Source organism: Accipiter gentilis, chromosome 26, assembly GCF_929443795.1.
Source record: "Accipiter gentilis chromosome 26, bAccGen1.1, whole genome shotgun sequence".
Taxonomy (NCBI): domain Eukaryota; kingdom Metazoa; phylum Chordata; class Aves; order Accipitriformes; family Accipitridae; genus Astur; species Astur gentilis.
In genome coordinates, this window is record NC_064905.1 from 473,114 (window position 1) to 491,030 (window position 17,917).

At 45.9% G+C, this 17,917-nt stretch overlaps 1 protein-coding gene across 1 annotated transcript in view; it reads right to left on the reverse strand.

Moving 5' to 3' along the window:
- CYSTM1 (cysteine rich transmembrane module containing 1) overlaps positions 1-17,527 on the reverse strand; it is a 30,403-nt gene extending 12,876 nt beyond the window's left edge. The window contains exons 1-2 of the mRNA XM_049829688.1: positions 17,294-17,527; positions 5,757-6,004 (exon numbers count right to left, since the gene is read on the reverse strand). Of these exons, the coding sequence (XP_049685645.1) occupies positions 5,757-6,004; positions 17,294-17,454 (409 nt within the window). The 5' untranslated portion in view covers positions 17,455-17,527. The remainder of the gene's footprint in view (positions 1-5,756; positions 6,005-17,293) is intronic.
- Positions 17,528-17,917: the final 390 nt, after the last annotated feature.

Below are 17,917 nucleotides of genomic sequence, written 5' to 3' on the forward strand. Positions count from 1 at the left end.
CAGCCCGCTTTGCTACAAGTAATCAACTTCCAGAAACAAGATTTCCACCCTGTGTGTACAATAGGTCAAACGCAATACTGAGCTTTGTTTGCCTTCAGTTGGAAGGAAGGCTGCTGACGGAGCCTAGTTCCCTTTGGCACAGCACAGAATAGCCTCATCCATTACGTTGTTATGTATCAATGAGGTGGGGGGCGGGGAGAAATTAAGCTGCACAAATTGCTCACATCAGCTAGTGCTTTCAAAATTAGTATGTCACTTTGTACTTTGGCTCATTCCACTTCTTTTTAAAGCATGCCATTATCAACAGCATTACATTTTACCTCTAATTTACATAGACAAGAAAGTACCTGCTGACCAGTCAGCAGATACTGTGGTTTCCTTCTGCCAGCTGATACCGAATTACTCTATAATGAAATTACTGAGGGGGAAATCAGATTTTTCTGGAATGAGGTATTTTCTTCCTCCTAAGCAAGCCCATGCTGCTCAAGGCAGCCTTGCTCCTTATGCCACGCTCCACGCAGGCACTGTGCTCCTACTGCTGTGTGTTTCTCAGCTTTGTTCGGGCGCAGATGAATTCCCTGTAGCTACCCAAAGCATTGTGTGACACCAAATGGCAGATCTATGGTATTCCAGGAACACATGCCTGGACAGACTTCATGTGGACAGACATGAAGACAGCCCTCGGTTTTTACAGCAGAAAAGATGCAGACAGAAATCAGCACAAGTCAGTTCACAGGGCTAGGAAGCTGAAGCAGATAGCTTAAGGACAACTTCCCTCAGGCTTAGCATATAACTTACCACCTCTAAAGGTAAAGGTCAAGTTGTTTACTTCTAATGAACAACTGCCAAGTCAGTTATTAGCCCTTGCAAGAGGCAAAAAGTGTTTTTTCTTTGGAGACACTACTATCAGTAGCCTGTACAAGCCCAAAAGCCAGCTATCAAAAAACCCAAAACAAAAAACTGACACCATAGCCATGAGGTCTTCCGTGACACCTCAGCAAGTCACCTAGCCTCTCTGGCTCACTGCTCTTCCACCTGCAGAAGGAACATACGTTTCAAGGCCTTTCACGCCCAACAGTGTTGAGGTAGCTAGGGTGACTCTGAGGGGTTGCAAGCTTGCATAGGCTGGACTCCATCCACTCAGGGAGAAGGGACAAAGGACCACCAGTTGCCATTATTAGCTGAAGACTCCCTCTTCTACAATGCTGTAATACATGGGAGCCATATGTCCAACACCACCAAGTCTTAATGCATAAACTGCAAGCTGATTTCTGCAACCGTCATCATGGCTAACTAACCCTACACAGACAGTCTAGAGTGGAATATACTTGTTCTTGTTCTGCACTGTTCTGGACTGCACCTTCATCCAACAAGCCTTTATATATGTCCCCCTCTTCAATGTCATATTGAAAAGATAACAACATCCTCCCTCTCTCACCTATTTCTAGCAGAGTCATTGCTCACTTAACAGTAATAACTTTCTCTTTCCAGCCTAGATGTTACCTACCCTCACCAAGCATGACCCCAACAAAAGGGAACAAACTCTCCGGTCTGGACTTACAGCTCCCACCTCCCGAGGATGTGGAGGAATGGGTGCTGTGGCTGGGAGAAGCACGGCTGCAGCACACACGCCAGGTACAGGCGATGTAACTCATGCCAGTGCTGCTCAGCCTGAAGAGTCGTTCAACAGCAGCCTTTGAAACAAGGCTTAGTGGTTCACAAGCTCTTCTGCAGCGTGGGTGACAAAACCAGTCCCAAGTTTAAGCTGTTTCCCTATTAAAAAGAAAGCTATAGCTGAGATGTAATACATGAGTTTTTTTCCTCTCCAAGGGCCAATTGGACAGGCTATGTCCATTGCTACTCCAGACAGGCCACAAAGTGTTAAGGTTAAAAAACACTGTCACCATGAAATGCTATCTTACCAGCAGATTTTGATAGCTCAACAGTAATTATTTCCATCTGCATGATCCACTCAAGACCAAAATATGATGCATAATTACTTCCACACATTAGCACACCGGCTGCGATCCACAACTTAAGAGCCCACTTTGCAGGTTGTCTACACAGTAAAATAACTTAAAGCATAAAATGTAAAGTATAGCAAATTTCCTAGCTTTCAGCATGAACACATGTTTGTTCACAAATACTAATGTGTTACTTGGAGTAGCTTAATTCATTAGATTAAGCTAAGTCATCCTCTCTGAAAGGAAAGCATCCACACAGTAGCTCTTCCCAGATAACTGCTTGGAAACACCACAAGAACTGACAAGCCACATTAAATCATGCCAGACTGGCTAGGCAGACTGTAATGACTTGATTAAATTTAGATGTCAATTTTTTTATATTAGAGGTTCAGCCACACCAGCAGATAGATAGCATTAGTATAACAGATTTTTAAAAAATTAGCTTTTTTAGGGACATCTGTTCTATATTAGACACTCCTGGAGGTGATCATTAAACAAAGCCTTACTGAAAGCTCTCTCAGAATACTTCTGTTAAAGTGTCATAGGACAAAGATCAGGTTCCAGTTTGACGGACTGTCCAAAAAGGAGCAAGGGGGAGACAAGGTATTTAACAGAAGGAGAATCAAGAAAAAGGAAAAGCTTTTGCAAACAAACACAAAATTATAGCCCTGACTTCATTTTACACACATTAATAAATGTTTTTTATACATTTATTTACATCCACTTCAGCAAAAGCAATGCAAATTGGAGGCTCCTAAGGTGGGTTCAGAGACTGCACATGCTACAGGAAGGCAGTTCAAAGACAGGACTTACCAGAATATCTTTTGTTTGTGGGTTAGGGCGCTACTTCTGCAGAACTGCAGTTGTGTTCACTTAGGTTTAACAACAAAACCATGCCTCCTGCAGCATAAGCCTGGTCTCTCAGTGAAAGACACACTCAAACACTCAGCTACTTGTTTTCTGCATTTTCCCAGCCTACACCTTTGTGCTGGTCCACGGGTTTGTGAGCAGAGCAGAGGACATTCAGTGTCATCACTTCCCTGATCCAGTCTGATATGAGATCCTTTAAGCCTCCAAGGCAGCAGATCGGGCTCAAAGACAGACTGCCCAAAGCAGCAGACCCACTCTCCCTTCAGCTTCTGCTAGCACATCCCTTTTCATGGCTATAGCAGCAAAGTGACACTTGCACTAACCAAAGATGTTCTACATGGAAGACTAGGAATTCCCTCCCTGCCCCCCCCCCCCCCCCCCCAGAAATGCCTGTTAACCACCCTAAAACTATGTGCATTTCCCAGGGAAAACCCTGATTACACTTTGAGTCCATGTGGTGATAGTGGTGGGGAGCATCACCATGCTGCTGCCTCCTTCTCAAAGGCAGACCCTTGAGGTTTTCACTCTTTTACAGAGGAAGCTGAACTCATGACTTGCACTCATTGACATTCTTATTCACTCAGACCAATTGTTCGCTGCTTGTATTTGGGTCCTGTGGCCAGACCCGCACCAGAACATTCCTGACATCTTACATCAGCTATAAATCCAGGGATGCTACTATATACATTGGTCCAGTAGTCCAGCATTTTAGCCAAGAAGACTGGAAAAAAAAAGTTCTTGAAAATGTCCTCTCCACAGTTCAGCCTGTCCACCCATCTATGTCAAGTATCCTTTGGATTCATTACAGTGAAAAACTCTTGCTGGGAACTTCTGAAGTTCCAGCTTCCCAAAAAATGAGGGCTTTGAAAAGGCCTTTGTTGCAGTGTGCTGCAGAGTCAGAGTAACATGAAGTGGTAGAGGGGCACAGCAGGCAGTTATCTCAAAATGCAGCGAATGCATATAGACCTCGGCATATGCCGAGCAGGCCCCAAGCGCAAGCGCACATTGTCCCAAGCCACGGCAACAACAGTATGTGGAGAATGACCTTAACGTGCAATGGCCAAAGACAGCTTGCATAGTGGCAAAGGGCTTGGGGGAATTGTCTGAGTCCTGACAATTTTCTAAGCGATGTCAGCTTCAATACCCACTTTATCAGCCGGTCTTTACAGCAGTAGTATCTGCAGTGCTACTGCCTTGCATAGCTGTAAAGCACTGACTTAGGTTTTGATTTGGGGTACATATTAGTCTCATTTCTTTCCACCCAAGGTCAGTCTGTCCATGACCATGCCAGACATACCCAGCACATAAAACCCCTGAGTTTCCTTTCCCTCCTGAGAGCAGCTTCCACCTAAAGCACAGTGCCTGGACAGCACCTCTACAGCAGTGCTCCTCACACTCCCTCCTGCAGAACAGGCCCTTTGGTAGGTCTGGCCACATCCTCTGCCACCCCAAGCCAGCCAGAACAGCTATAGGTACTTAAGATTCTTCTCAACAGCTCAGGTCTGTTTGTGATATTCACTGGAAGAGACGCAATGATAGTTTCTGGCTTTGCAGCCTGGATGAGTATCTTTATCACTGAAGAAGCCTGAAAGAAGGCACTGGAGTTGGCATGACAGCATAAGCCCCCGTGCTGATGGTGAAGGGGTGAGTACACCCCCATGATGTACAAGCAGAGATATTGGAACCAAAGCCTGTGAAACACTGACAAGAATAAACCTGGTCTCTAGGCAAGTGTCCTTACCAGCAAGCCAAAGAGTTACCAAAAAACCCCAAGCTAAACCCTCCTCTTTCTAATGGGGAAAAGGCACAGACCACACCCAACCTCACCAGAATCCCAGAGCTATTGAGTTGGAAGGGACCTCTGGAGATCACCTTGTCCAACCCCCCCTGCTCAAGCGGGGTCAGCTAGAGCAGGCTGCCCAGGACTACTGTCCAGTCAGGTTTTGAGTTTCTCCACAGATGGAGACTCTACAACCTCTCTGGGAAACCTGTGCCAGTGTTTGATCACTCCCACAGTAGAAGTGTCTTCTTGTGTTCAGAAGGAACCTGCTGTGTTTCAGTTTGTGCTCATTGCATCCGGTCCGGTCACCAGACACTACTGAGAAGAGTCTGGCTTTTCTTCATTCCCTCCCACGAGGTATCTATACACATGGATAGGCCCCCTTGAGTCTTCTCCAGGCTGAACAGTCACACCTCTCTCAGCTTCTCCTCATATAAAGATGCTTTGGTCCTTTAATCATCTTCTTGGCCCTCCTCTGACAATTCGAGCCTGCACCAAGCCCCATGAGAGCTATGGGTGCCAGAGTAAACCAGCATTCCATACTGAGGGGACGTGGCACACAGATGGACCAGCTAGCTGCCAAGATAAGTTACACTGTTCTCCTTCCCTTCCCCAGAAATCTGTTTTTCCACAGAACGATAATAGCTTCAGAAAAAAAACAAAAGCCCAGGAATTATTCCAATGGCACTATCAGGTCACTTGGACACATATTGATGGGCTCAAGAAAACTGATGCACATTAAGTTAGTTAGGAACTGTACATCTGAATATTACAAGCTTCAACTGTGCAGCCTTCAGTTGAAGCTTATCAACCAAAAGACAGGCAGAATGAGAGTTGTGGCAAATTTAAAGCCAGCAAAAAGCATGTGTAACAACCTCAGCATAAGGATTCCCTTGAGGGATCAGCATTAAGGATGTTCAGCAGTACCATCCAACAGCCAGAGAACTGTTAGAGACACAACAGAAAAATAAAGCAGGAAAACAGCCTATAAACAGAATTGCTACTGCAAACAAGTCTCCACCTCCCCCAGCCTCATTAGAGCCAGATTCTGATAACCGTATTACTTCAAGGTCAACATGTACTCATGCATTTGCAAGCCAGAAAGGGTCACGATTACAATGCACCACAGCTGCTATGAATACCTGTGTTTTTAGGCCCATCTGCATACACTGGTCCTGGAGGCGGAGGTGCGTTTTGCCATCCATATTGGGGATAACCTTGATAACCTGGCTGGCCTGGCTGGTATGGCCCAGTAGGTCCAGGAGGATAGCCTGGGTATGGGCCAGGAGGACCACCCGGTTGTTGTGCATAGGGTGGGTACGGGGCAGTTGGACCCGGGCCAGGGTAAGGTGGAGGATTTTCGTAGTTCATGTGGGATGCAGAATCTGTCCTGCAGAAGAAGGAAAACAGAAGAGAACTGGTTTGCTTTTGTCTGCTTCATCTATGACCATATAGACCCATTTCAGACTGCTCTCCAGAGGGCCCTACATTAAGTGTGAGAAACAGACCTCAAAATACCTGGTCAAGCAGTGAGTTTATTTTTAACCCTTTGCCAGGGGCAAAGACTGAGTTGAAGAGATTTCTTTTAAGTGACATGAGTTTAGCTCAGCAGCAGTGACTTGCTGCTTTCCAGTCACGCATCAGCTATTCACCCTGAGACATTTAACAGTCTTGCAACAGCAAAGCAAAATCCTCTGCTTCCACTCATGATTAAATTGCTTTTAGGAGAGATTTAGAAGTGATTACTTCATGTTTCTGTCAATGTTAAAAAAGAAAAGCATGCAGAAATGCAGACTGTTCCAGACATGTTCGATAGCCTTGACAGGAGAGTGAACACAAAGGTCCGTTACGCTTCTGCTAATTGTTACAAGCATCTAGACCAGTACTCTGGAGCAAGACTATATGAATAATTTCCTGATGACACTGTAACCCAGCACATTGCGTATTCTTCCAGTAATATGCAATTGAATCATTAAGCAGCCACAAGCAATCAGGACGTTGGGCTCAGTCTCAATCAAAAAGGAACACTAAAGACACCTCAGAGAGTTGATGTTCATAAAACCTAACATATTACTCATCATACAGCCATCAAGACTGTCACAATAATGCAACTTTAATTAACCTCTAAGCAGCATGACTAAGCAAACCATTTCTTACATTAGGTTTCTGAAGCTTCTCCCTGTTTGAGAAACAGAAGTGTCCTTAATACCATGTGTTCAGGAACCATCCTGACTGAAGTAGCTGTACTCTGCTATTTCCTTTTACCATTACGGGGTGCAGAAGGGTCACCATTTTCCCTTTGCTACACACCTCCTCCCACACACCACAGGCTTCAGGGAGAAATACCAGGAGCATAATTTGCCTCCACTGAGGCTCACTGCTGCCGGCATGGAGCAGGAGAGGCTGGCAAGCAGGATCCTCTTTGGACAGTGCTGAAAGGGCAAGCAGCTGGGCCAGACTGACCTGGATGCTCAGTACTGTGCACCCACTCTTGGGGACATGCAGATTTTGAGTCCAGAGGAGACCATTAGCACATCTAGACTGAGCTCTGGCATGACGCAGATTAAAGAATTTCACCTTTGTAACTCTATAGCGAGCCCAGAGCAGTCATCTGCCAGGCAGAAGCCAAGTGAGTCAAGCCTCTGGGGCTATGTTTAGCTGCTGCAGTCCCTGACAGTGTTGAAGTGATCTTGGTTTGTTTATGGCTTGCTATTTCATCACCTCAGAGAGCGCTGACTGTCCCTCCCCAGGGAAGGATCCCTAGGCTCTCCACTTATTTACACATTACTCCTGCCCAAACGTCGCTAGCACAACGCTCGCTGCTGTACAGGCACCACGGGGCTCTCCCATGCACACAGCCCCATCCCACCCTCGCAGTAACAGCCAGTCTGATCCCACACAATGCCCAGGAGAGCATTGCCAACTTGAAATGACTCCAGAGGTGCAGTCCAAGGGAACAGGGCTGCTGTCCCTCCCACGATGACACTGAGAAGCCCTTCAGTCTCGGCAGGCTGGGTCTTCCCCGGCCTCACCAGCCTGCAGTTGTCATTCACCTGAATTCATTCTAACGCTCCTCTTGCTGTGCAAGCCAGGCACAGTCCCAGTTAATTGTTAAGGCAGTGCTGCTAACTTTCAAACGATATTTCTTTATGTCTTTGACAAGAATGTTAACTGTTTAACCAATGCCAGGGATTAGAGGAATTTTTTTTTTCCAGTGCCAGGCCAGCCAGACTGCTTAACTGCTCATTTGAAAGTGGACAAGAACAACACACATTTAACTTGAGGCTCTTTAACCACTGTGCTGCACTGCAATGCCTATACCGAGTCTGCAGCAAGGAAATTCTCCCTTCAGAGAGCCAGTGGAAGGCAGGCAGCAAGCCCTACAACTCACTTCAATGCAACTAAACAATCAGGACATAATGGGTCACTAATGTTCATCTAACCCAGAAAATCATCCCAAAATAGCAGCCAAAAGCAAGTTCCCAGGGAAGAACAAGGCCAGAGCAAATGCGTTTGTATACCTACATACTGTTGCACATAGCAGGGTAACCATTTGGTGCCCAAGCCAGACAGGGCCCAGGCAACCAGCAGAACCCTGTGAACTCTCCTAGAGTTTGCCGAGTCTCCCTGAGCCGGCATACAGCTGCAGTGCCCGCTCCTGGCATGAGGGGATGCAAAGCTCTGCTGCATGCTTTGTGGAAAACTGCCTCCTGCCCCATGGGGGTGACTGCAGGAGGTAGGGATCAGCAGCCACCCTCCTGAATTCAGGGATTCACCAAACCAGGGAGGAGGCTTGTGGGAACACTCTGCCCAGAGCCAAAGAGCCCCAGCCCATTGTCTGCTCTTTGGGCAGGAGCCAGCCCCTCCACCCACCTTCCCCTTCTCTGAGTCCCTCCAGGTCTGTTCTAGGCTGTAAGTTGGCATCCTAGATATATATATACGTATATACACACAAGGCATATATACACACACACACCAGGCATTCAAAGGCAACAAACTGCATATCATGTTTTTTGTTCGTAAACCTTAAGAACCCCCAGGGCTCAGCTTGCTTTGGTGATCATTCCCAAGCTCCAGCAAACAGTCGCATGCATTACTTCAGTTTTCCAAAGCCCTCCTACCTAAAAGGACAGTCAGCTCAGCCCACCCTTTCCAGTAAAATTCAGTGAAGTCTGGTCTTGCCTTCTGTCCCTTCATACTCATCAATTCATTTATCTACATTTGATATCATTGCCATTTTAGTATTATAGCAAGGCTTAAAAGATGTGTCAATTCTTCTGTTGGCTGTGAACTCAAATCCAGGCAGTAGATAACAAACTCAGCCATCACACTGCTCCCTTGCCACAGGGACTTGTGCTGGGACCCCTGGGGGCCATCCTCCACTGTCAGGTCTAGCCATTCGCACCCTTCCCTGTTCCCTTCAGTACCCAAGCAGGGAGCCTGCCCACTATCCTGTGGCTGCCTGGTTTCTATAAGAGCAGCCAGTGTGGGACCATACCAAAAGGTCTTCAGGGAGCTGGTACAACTGCCGGTGGAAGTACACAGGTAGAAAAGCATCTCTGCAGAAAGGTCTGAGATTGGTATCGACTGTACAAGGCTGTACCTGGTCAAGCTTAGAAAACACTGAAAGAGTGCGGGTAAGATGAGAGCCTGGCTAAAACCAACAGCCATGGGGGATGACTAAAGAAAACTGCACATCAGCAGCTCTGCAGAAAAATCTGAGAAACCAGACAGGAGTTAAAGATCCAAGTCTGCCAATGGCTTGAACAAACAGGGAAATGGTGGCATAGGAAATGAGAAATACCAGTGCTCTTTGTCTGTTTAACAGCTCAGTGTTAGCCATGTCAAAGCAGTTTTTGAAGAGGAGGAGGTTTGGAGTGGAGCTAGTAACTGAGCTTCTGCCTGTTAATGCTGGAGAGGGACTAAGGAGAAAACTGAAGTCTACCGAAAGCTAGACAGATGCCTGGTCAGATACCACAGAAGAACAACAGAACAGTAGAAAAGATGAAGAATGAGATTAAGGGCATATTCCACCAGGACAAAGGTTACTTTTCCCCTCACAACTGAGGGTGAAGTAACACAACTGAGATTAGGCAAGAAGTAAAATAGAGCATTCAGCAAAAACAGTTTCAGCAGCAACTGTACTGGAGATTTATCTGTGATGAATGAGAAAACTTCTGGAGAATTTATCAAGGCATTCAGCAAACCCAGGAAGTGGTTGTGGAAACCAGGTCCTCTGGAGGTCTGAAGGATTACTTCTGTCCACTCCCTCCCAGCTCCACCTCAGCTGTGCACATCAGCCTTCTCGCAATGGTCTTTGTCCCCAGTTACATTCTCGGAAAGAATTTTTCCTTGTCCCCAACTTCCACTGTCAGTTACTGCCACGCATATACCCTTCCCTACTTGCCCTTTTTGAACTGTGTTACAACATTTAGGTTTTCCTCATTCTCACGAACTCATACATGAATTTACATGCTTACTAGCCCTATTTACTCACCTGGGTATGTGTTTGCAAGGCAGAGCCTTGAATCACTAAGCAGATACTTTTCAGAGACATACTTGAGCTCCTAGTCAAACACATTACCAAGCTTTGCTGTGGGTTCTCACCCCAACTAGTAATTCCATGTGAGCTGCAACTAAGACCAATTCTTATTAGCTTGCATCAGGGCTCACATCTGTGGGTTTCCCAATGAGCACCTCTCGAAGACAAAGCTTGAAAGAAAGAAGCCAATGCATCAGTAAAGCCCTTTGTTTTTCACGGCACTGCAGGAGGTCCATCAGGAAGAGCCGGTACATCACTGCACAGTCTCACCCGATGTGAAACTTCCATTTAGCACTAAACCCAGCAAATGATTGATTGTCACTAAGCATTTGCCCCATCTGTTGCTCATTAATGATAAGAAATTACTAGTCCATCTGAACAGAATTACAAAACATGTTCCTATTCTTTCCTCTCCCCACCCCACCATTAATACTTTTGCTAAGAGGTAAACTCATTAATATCTCGTTAATAATCATTAAGTTTCCTTAAGCTATCTTTGAACTCCTTTGTTGCACACTGCTGAACAAACATAATTTCCCCTACCCTAACAGAAGGATTTTATTTTTAAACAAGCAGCTTCCCATACCCAAAAAGCTACACTGTCTCCCATAAGGTCTGCAAAAAAGAAATTGCTGAAGTAGGAGTATGCACACAATATATCATATAGAGAATACATATGGCACTATACATACACATGACACACACAGAGATCAATTAAGAACCACCATCCTATGTGAGAACGTAAGTGCCCCTACATCTGTAACCTGTCTTTGACTAAGGTTTAGCAAAAGGTGCAAGTACATAACTATGAGGCTTTGTATACACTGTATATATTTTATTATTTTTTAACCTGTCCATTTTGGCAACTAATACACCTCAGAGAAACAAATTTCATTATGAAGTGTTGAAAATACCTACTCCTTTCTGATTGCTTTAAACTTACTGCCTCATACAAGGTCAGCATACCAATGCAGCTATTACAGAACTAGTCACTGCTCCTGACTCTCCTCTTCCAGCACACTCATGAATTTATTATCTTTTTTCCTCCATATATCTCTCCCGAGCTGAGGACTCTCTGCTTCTACAAAGCCTGTCCTATTCCTTGGTCATTCCTGCCACCCATTGCTGTTCCTTTAGTTTTACCATTTGTTTGAGAGGGAGCATGCAGGCTCCATGAAGTTCTGCTGCAGTCTTCTACCTTCCGTCCCCCTCCTAGTCCATTCCAAGGACAGCTCTTGCCATATGTCAAGCCAAACACAGAGCTCAAGCTGCACTGTACTAATTGTAACTGCAAGATCCTTCCAAGTGGGAATAGTTTATGTAGAGCCTGTCACTGCACATGTACAGCTAGGACCGTTGTCCTCCTCACACACATTGCTCACTTAAGTACCAATGCAGAGTCTCTTCCACCATTTCACTGACCAGGTATTAGACTCTTCCACAAGTGTCTGAAAACAGCCTTAGTTTTCTCCGAAAACAAAGACGGAAAAGTCTCATTAACCACAAGCTGCCACCTATTTACCCCTTTTTACAGATCAGCACATGGTGGATTGTGAATCCAGTGAGATCTACCTTTATACCCCATCTGTGTTTAGGAATCACTGGGAAGTATTACCCTCCAGCCCCCAAACTAGAAAAAAAGAAATCTGTAGCCTCACTTAGATATCCAAGCGTCATCTCACTTTGCAAGAGCGATCCTGCAGCACAGCATAAGGGCCTGAACAGGTAGGACTTTCGGTCAGAAGATAACATGATGCAGGAAAACCACCACAAATGAAGAGAACAAGGGAAAGTGTGATGGAAGGAAAGTTCTTCTGTTAGCACAAGGGGTTCCCAAACAAAGAGCCTTCATGCCTTGCCAGATGACCCAGTTTCACCCTCTTCCCTCCTCCAAAAGGCCCCTTACAAGGCTGGTGCTCCCAAGCATCAATTCTGAGGTCAGCATAATTCTGGTCTTCAAAGGGACTGGAGACTAGTATGAAACTGCTTCTACCTGTTAGCACCGATGACACCTTGTTATCTTGGCAAAATTGAAAAGAACATGCATAAAACAACCACCTGCATTTTTACACAGTAGGTGTTCACAGCTCCTAATCCACCTGCAAAGAAATACCAATCCCTACAGACAGCTGCCAGCAAGTCAGATCCTTCAAATGCAATCTCCTATGCAAATGAATCAATGAAAAAGCTGTGTATGTGGGGGGAGATAATAATCTAATCTGAGTACTGAAACAGGGTTAAACGCCTTCTGTTGCATCAGGAACAGCGCAAGAAATAGCCCTCTGAAAACAAATGGGGGATTAATAAAGTAAAAAACCCAAAGCAGATCAGCAGTCTGGAACACCTAGACAACCTCCCCCCTGCAAAAAAAAAAAAAAAAAAAAAGAAGCAAATTTTAGGAATTTAAAGGCAAGAAGTTGTTTATTTTTAGGACAGCAGAAAAAGCACTGCACCTTTTATGCTGCTCTACTCGGGAGGAATCACATTTTGGGCATGTCAGATATTGATTCAGCTGGCCTTTGCACGGATGAAGATGGAGAACACAGTGAGAGGCACAGATCCTGAGAAGGGCAACCAGGGCACTCTGATGTAACCCATCCCTTCCAATGCCTGCAGCACTAGGAAGTAGTTTTCCAATACAGAGCTCTAATGGAAAGTACATTTAACATCAACAATCCAGCTCCTGGCAACCAGCCTACCACTGAAATTACATTTCATATGAACAGTATCCAAATGAAAAAAAAAGCACAAGCGGCTTTTAAATGGCACTGGTGCTGTGTTTCCCTCTTACCAGCTTCTTTGCAAGCTCCATTTACTGATTGCATGAAAGGTACGTTAAGGATAAACTGTAAGAGATTCCCTTCTTGCTTGGTTCGCTTCCAGAAAGCCCTCCGAGGTTTACCCACCCACTTCACCAGGCAGCACTATCAGCCTTGCGTAATAGCTGAAAGAAAACTGCACAAGAAATGCACCCACCTTTTTCTGACAAAAGCTGCTCAAAACTGTTTTACTTCCCAAAACGCAGGTGTAGGCAAAACTGAAAAAAAAAAAAAAAAGCCCAGCCTTGTGCTGTCAAAGGAAATGCTAGAAAACACTGATTTGTTCAAACCCACTTCCATAAGAGGTCTCCGGGCCTAGGGGATAGTCCGTGATCATTAGGAAGATGTCCATTTCCTCACCTTTGAGTGGCTGCCAGGCACTTCCTGCACAAAAAAACTCAGCTGTTGATCCCAGTGGCTGAAGCCACCAGATCAGGCAGCTCTGTGGAGTGAACAGCAGTGGTTTGGATGAACAGGCATTCAACCTTCCAAGTTCCTGAGCCACTTATTTCATCCTCCTAGTACCCTCCAAGCCCTCTGGAGGCCTGAAGTCTGCCCATCTGTGCAAATGGAGAGTGCACCTAATGTGCAAGGCTGACACTTGAGTCCCTACAAACTGTCCCACCTCTCCAGTCCCATTGTCTGTCCTGCCTTCTTGACAAAACCATAATTGATATGCATGTTTCCAGGTGATTTTGGTTCCAAAAAACAGGGGTTTGATCAGCTCTAAAGGACCTGTAGTCATGTTGACAGTGTCTGCCTCGGACGCAATGTCCTTTGTAGAGCTTCGCAGTCACATTATCTGTCCTTGCTGCTCTGTCTCCACAGGACTCTCTAACAATGCAGCCTCACGCCCACACAGGTTTGAATGCCAGGATTTTCCTTCTGCAGACAAGCTTCAATGTCTTGTTAATCGTTACGAACATACAAAACCTCTTCAGAAATACTACTGATAACTTATTGTCTAGTTTTCCTGCTTGCAATATGCTGTCCACCTACATGTTCTGCATGGCAGAAGTATGAAGCTGAAATAGCTACCTATGTAGTTCCTACAATAAAGGGGTTAGTAGAAAAAATATCCAATGCTCTGGTACTGTTATTACATGAACTGCAGCCTTATGGGGAAAAATTTTCAGATTTTTCAGACACCTGATAAAAGGTTTTAAGAACATACAATTTAACACCAGATAACAATGACAACACTGGGAAGTACCACAGCCTAGCCCCTCCAGTGTTGTAAGGCAAGGCACTTGCCGCTGACACACCAGCTGAGACTCTGCCCAGTTACAGGAGTTACATGAAAAACCAAAAGCCTTTAAACAGAAATGACTGCAGATATGGGCACTAACACCCTGGTTTCAGGTTCTGAATGCTTTTGCGTGCTCTGCTCTTGTTCAAGTCTTTGTACAGTGTGCTACATTAGATATCTCCAAAAATACATAAATATATTTTGTTCTTAAAAAGATGTATTAAGACAGTTTTAAGGTGCAACGAATAGCAAAACCAAAAATCAACGAAAACATCTGATCGTCAAGTTAAACTAGAGACTGCAAATAATAGTTAAAGAAAGAAGCTTTGTTGGTCCAACTGAGAAGAGAATATGAAACAAACAGTATGAGTAGCAAGAAAATTAAGAAGCACAGATAATACATTCATATGTGTTATTCAGATGGTGTTCTGGCAGCATCCCAGCAATGAAAGAGCAGTAGCCTTTCACAATAACCTCCCCAGCTCTGATACAGTGAGGGATTTAGTGGAAGATACTACCCAGACTGCATGATGACTTTCTACCATGTCAAGCAGGAAACACACTGAAGGGCAGCATACAACTTCTAAGAGACAGTAAAGTCAGTGTATGCAGACAGAAATACATGCATTTCTACAGCTAAGATCCCATTACACAGAAAGGGATTTTCATGACAGGCTGGAAAATGGAATGAGACTGAGATTATTTTTTTTCCCCTCACGTTTTCTCACTTTTTCTGCTTTTCCACATCCTACATGCAGTTGTAATGTGATGCTTTACTTTGCCTGTAGGGCATATGCATGAATCCTCTTTAGTGGCTGCTTGTCACAGGGCACATGCAATTACCTCTGATACCAGTTGTCACAAAAACAAAAAAGCCTTTGCCTTACTCTGACAGAGTTTGAAAAGCTATTACAGTTCAGGACACTGCTCTCAATAGCTCGTACGACCAAATAATGCCTCAACAAGACATTATAATGCTAGCGTGGAAATATATCTTTCTGATATGCAAGTGAAAGAAACAGCAGCTTTTGTTTAGTAGTGGCGGTGCCTGGTGTAAGGAATACACTAGACTAGATGTTTCCACATAGGTGCATTCTCCGAAGCCCCCTGCAACCCTGATGGGCTGTGGGCAGGCACTGAAGCACAGCACAGCTCCTTCTCCAAGAAAGCAGTGCGGTGGCAGCAGGAATGCGCACATGCACTTCCACATCAGCAGGTCCCAGCTGGGAAAGGCTCCCTGGGATATGACTGTGGAGGGCGGCACAGCACACACCTGCCCTGTGGCACAGGTGCGAGGTCAAGCGCTTCATCCCAAAGTCTGGAAGGAAGGCAATCTCTCCCATCCCGGGGCAAGCGGCCTTGGAGGCTCCCAGGCCGCCTTGTGGGAAGCCAAGCTGCAGGTGGCAGGATGCCAGACCTGGCAATACTGACCGTCTGCTTAAATGACTCCGGCTTCTTGCTGTCTTCCCCTATTCCCAGAAATGACAGAGTACTATTTTCTACTGATTGAGCCATACAGTTTCAGTGGTTTCAGTTCAGAAGCAGGAAGTTGAGAAAGACATAATACACAACTGAGGGAGTAGAAAACGTCAGTATCGAAGGCAGGCATTTGAACCCTGCTCACTCAAGTCTGCAGCTCCCAGCATAAGTTTTCATGGCCCCCTGCTAAGCCGACAGGGAGATCACAAACAGGTAACAGGAGAAATGCAGTCCTGTTTGTTGAAAATCCAGAGTTACACAAGCTTGCTCTGCCCTCCTAGAAAAAATTAAGTAACATATTAATCTGATCATGCACAGAACTACCTAAAAACAGGTAGCTCCTCTGTTTACCATAAACACAGCCCTCCGTGTAATTCTCCATCATCTCAGCACAATGCTACCCGCAGGAACACCGCTGCTTACGCTTACAGGAACATCTCCATTTTTTTGAGCAGCAAGCCACTGCCAATTTTAAACATAATATGAACCTGGGAGGACACATGGCAGCAAAACACTGGAGCCCTCTCCTCTAACTGACCCTGGGGTACCACCTCGCAGGATCTGCTCAGCCCATGTCAGAGCCACTCGTTTACAGGACAGTCTCTTCTCCTCTTTGACCTCTGCAGCGAGGACACCCACCAGCCTCTGCAGATTATCAGTTACTGCTCTCAAATCGTGAGGGGAATGACAAATCAGTATTTTAAGAAAGATAGCCTTTGTAGCACATCAGTAAGAGGCAGAGTGTAACAGACTTGGTGCTGAAGAAGTTTCAGTACTTGGTAAAAATGCTGTTCTGTGCAGTGCAGATCATTATCCAATATGCATGCTAATTCCTGACCATCCCCAAAAAGCACTGAAATATGATCACTAAAATGTACCAAGTCTTAGCATTTTCTGCCTCCTCCTCAGTCTATCTGATATAGTAATAGTATTCTTATCACCCAATGTTTCTAGGAACAGTCAGTCTTTTTATTAAAGTAACTGATGCAGTTGAAAGAAAAATACCCGTTTTCTGGCACAGCAGCACTTCCCACACCTTGTATCTCATCACTATATTTACCATAGCACAAAGGAGGAGGCAGCTGCTCCGCGCAGTCATTTTCACTCACCCACACTTACTACCTTACCAAGACTTACCCTATTCAGACAATCAGGTTGAACCTTCGGCTCACACAGGTCTCGTAGCAAAGGTGAAAGCACCAAAAGCAAAAAGCACTTTTTTTTTTTTTTCCTTTCAGATAGAGCTAAACATGAATCTGGGATGACTGGGACAAATCTTGGCACTGCCCTGGACAGAGAAGGTCTCCCCACTACTATTGGAAGGGGCTGCCAGATCCGTGTGGCAGGAGGAAAGGAGGCAAGTACTCTCCTTCCCTTATTCTCCTATTTCACCATGACATCTAATTATCCAAATGAGGTCTTCAACAGCTACAGGAAATATAAATCCAGGACAAACATAATGGCTTTTAAACACATGATGCAGCATTATTATTTTTACTCAGAGCGTGCTAGCATGCCCCTTGCTCTACACTAAATAAGCCCATTAGTATTAAATATGCCCATCTGCTTTGAGCACAGATGCCTGCCTACCTCTTCTGCCCCCATGTTGCATAAACAAGCGCAGCGGAGCAGCACTGTTCTCCCTGATGTATAGGGCAGGACTGTAAAACCCCACAGCACCCCAGAGCCACCTTGCTCTCTCCAACGAAAGCCTGAAAGAGTTTAAAGCAACGTTTTGACAACAACTGCATCGTTAGAGCTGTCAGACAGGGAGAGACAGCCCCTGGTCCTGGTCAGCAGCACCGAAGCCCAGGCCTGCCTGGGGGGCTTCACTGGCGACCCACCCTCCGGCTCCAGAACAGCATCCACCCGACCTGACACTCAGAGACCCCTGACACCCGAGCAGCCACCCCGCAGCTGGCCTGCCAGAGGTGGGACGGGTCCCTCTCTTCACCCTGAGACGCCTTACTCCTCATCCTCCTCAGAGCAGCAACCCTGACCAGCACACTCCCTTCCCTGCAGCAAGGGCCTCGCGCCCGCGTGCCAGTCCCACCCCACAACTCGGCCCTCCTCCCCGCAGCGCCCAGGCTCTCTCCCGTCCGCACGACGCCCTCCTCGGCCACCAGCCCTCGCTACGCAGCTGGGGCAGCTCAGCCCAGCAGCAGGCTCACGGCTTCCCCCGACACAGGCTGGGGCACGGGCTGCTCCCGGCCC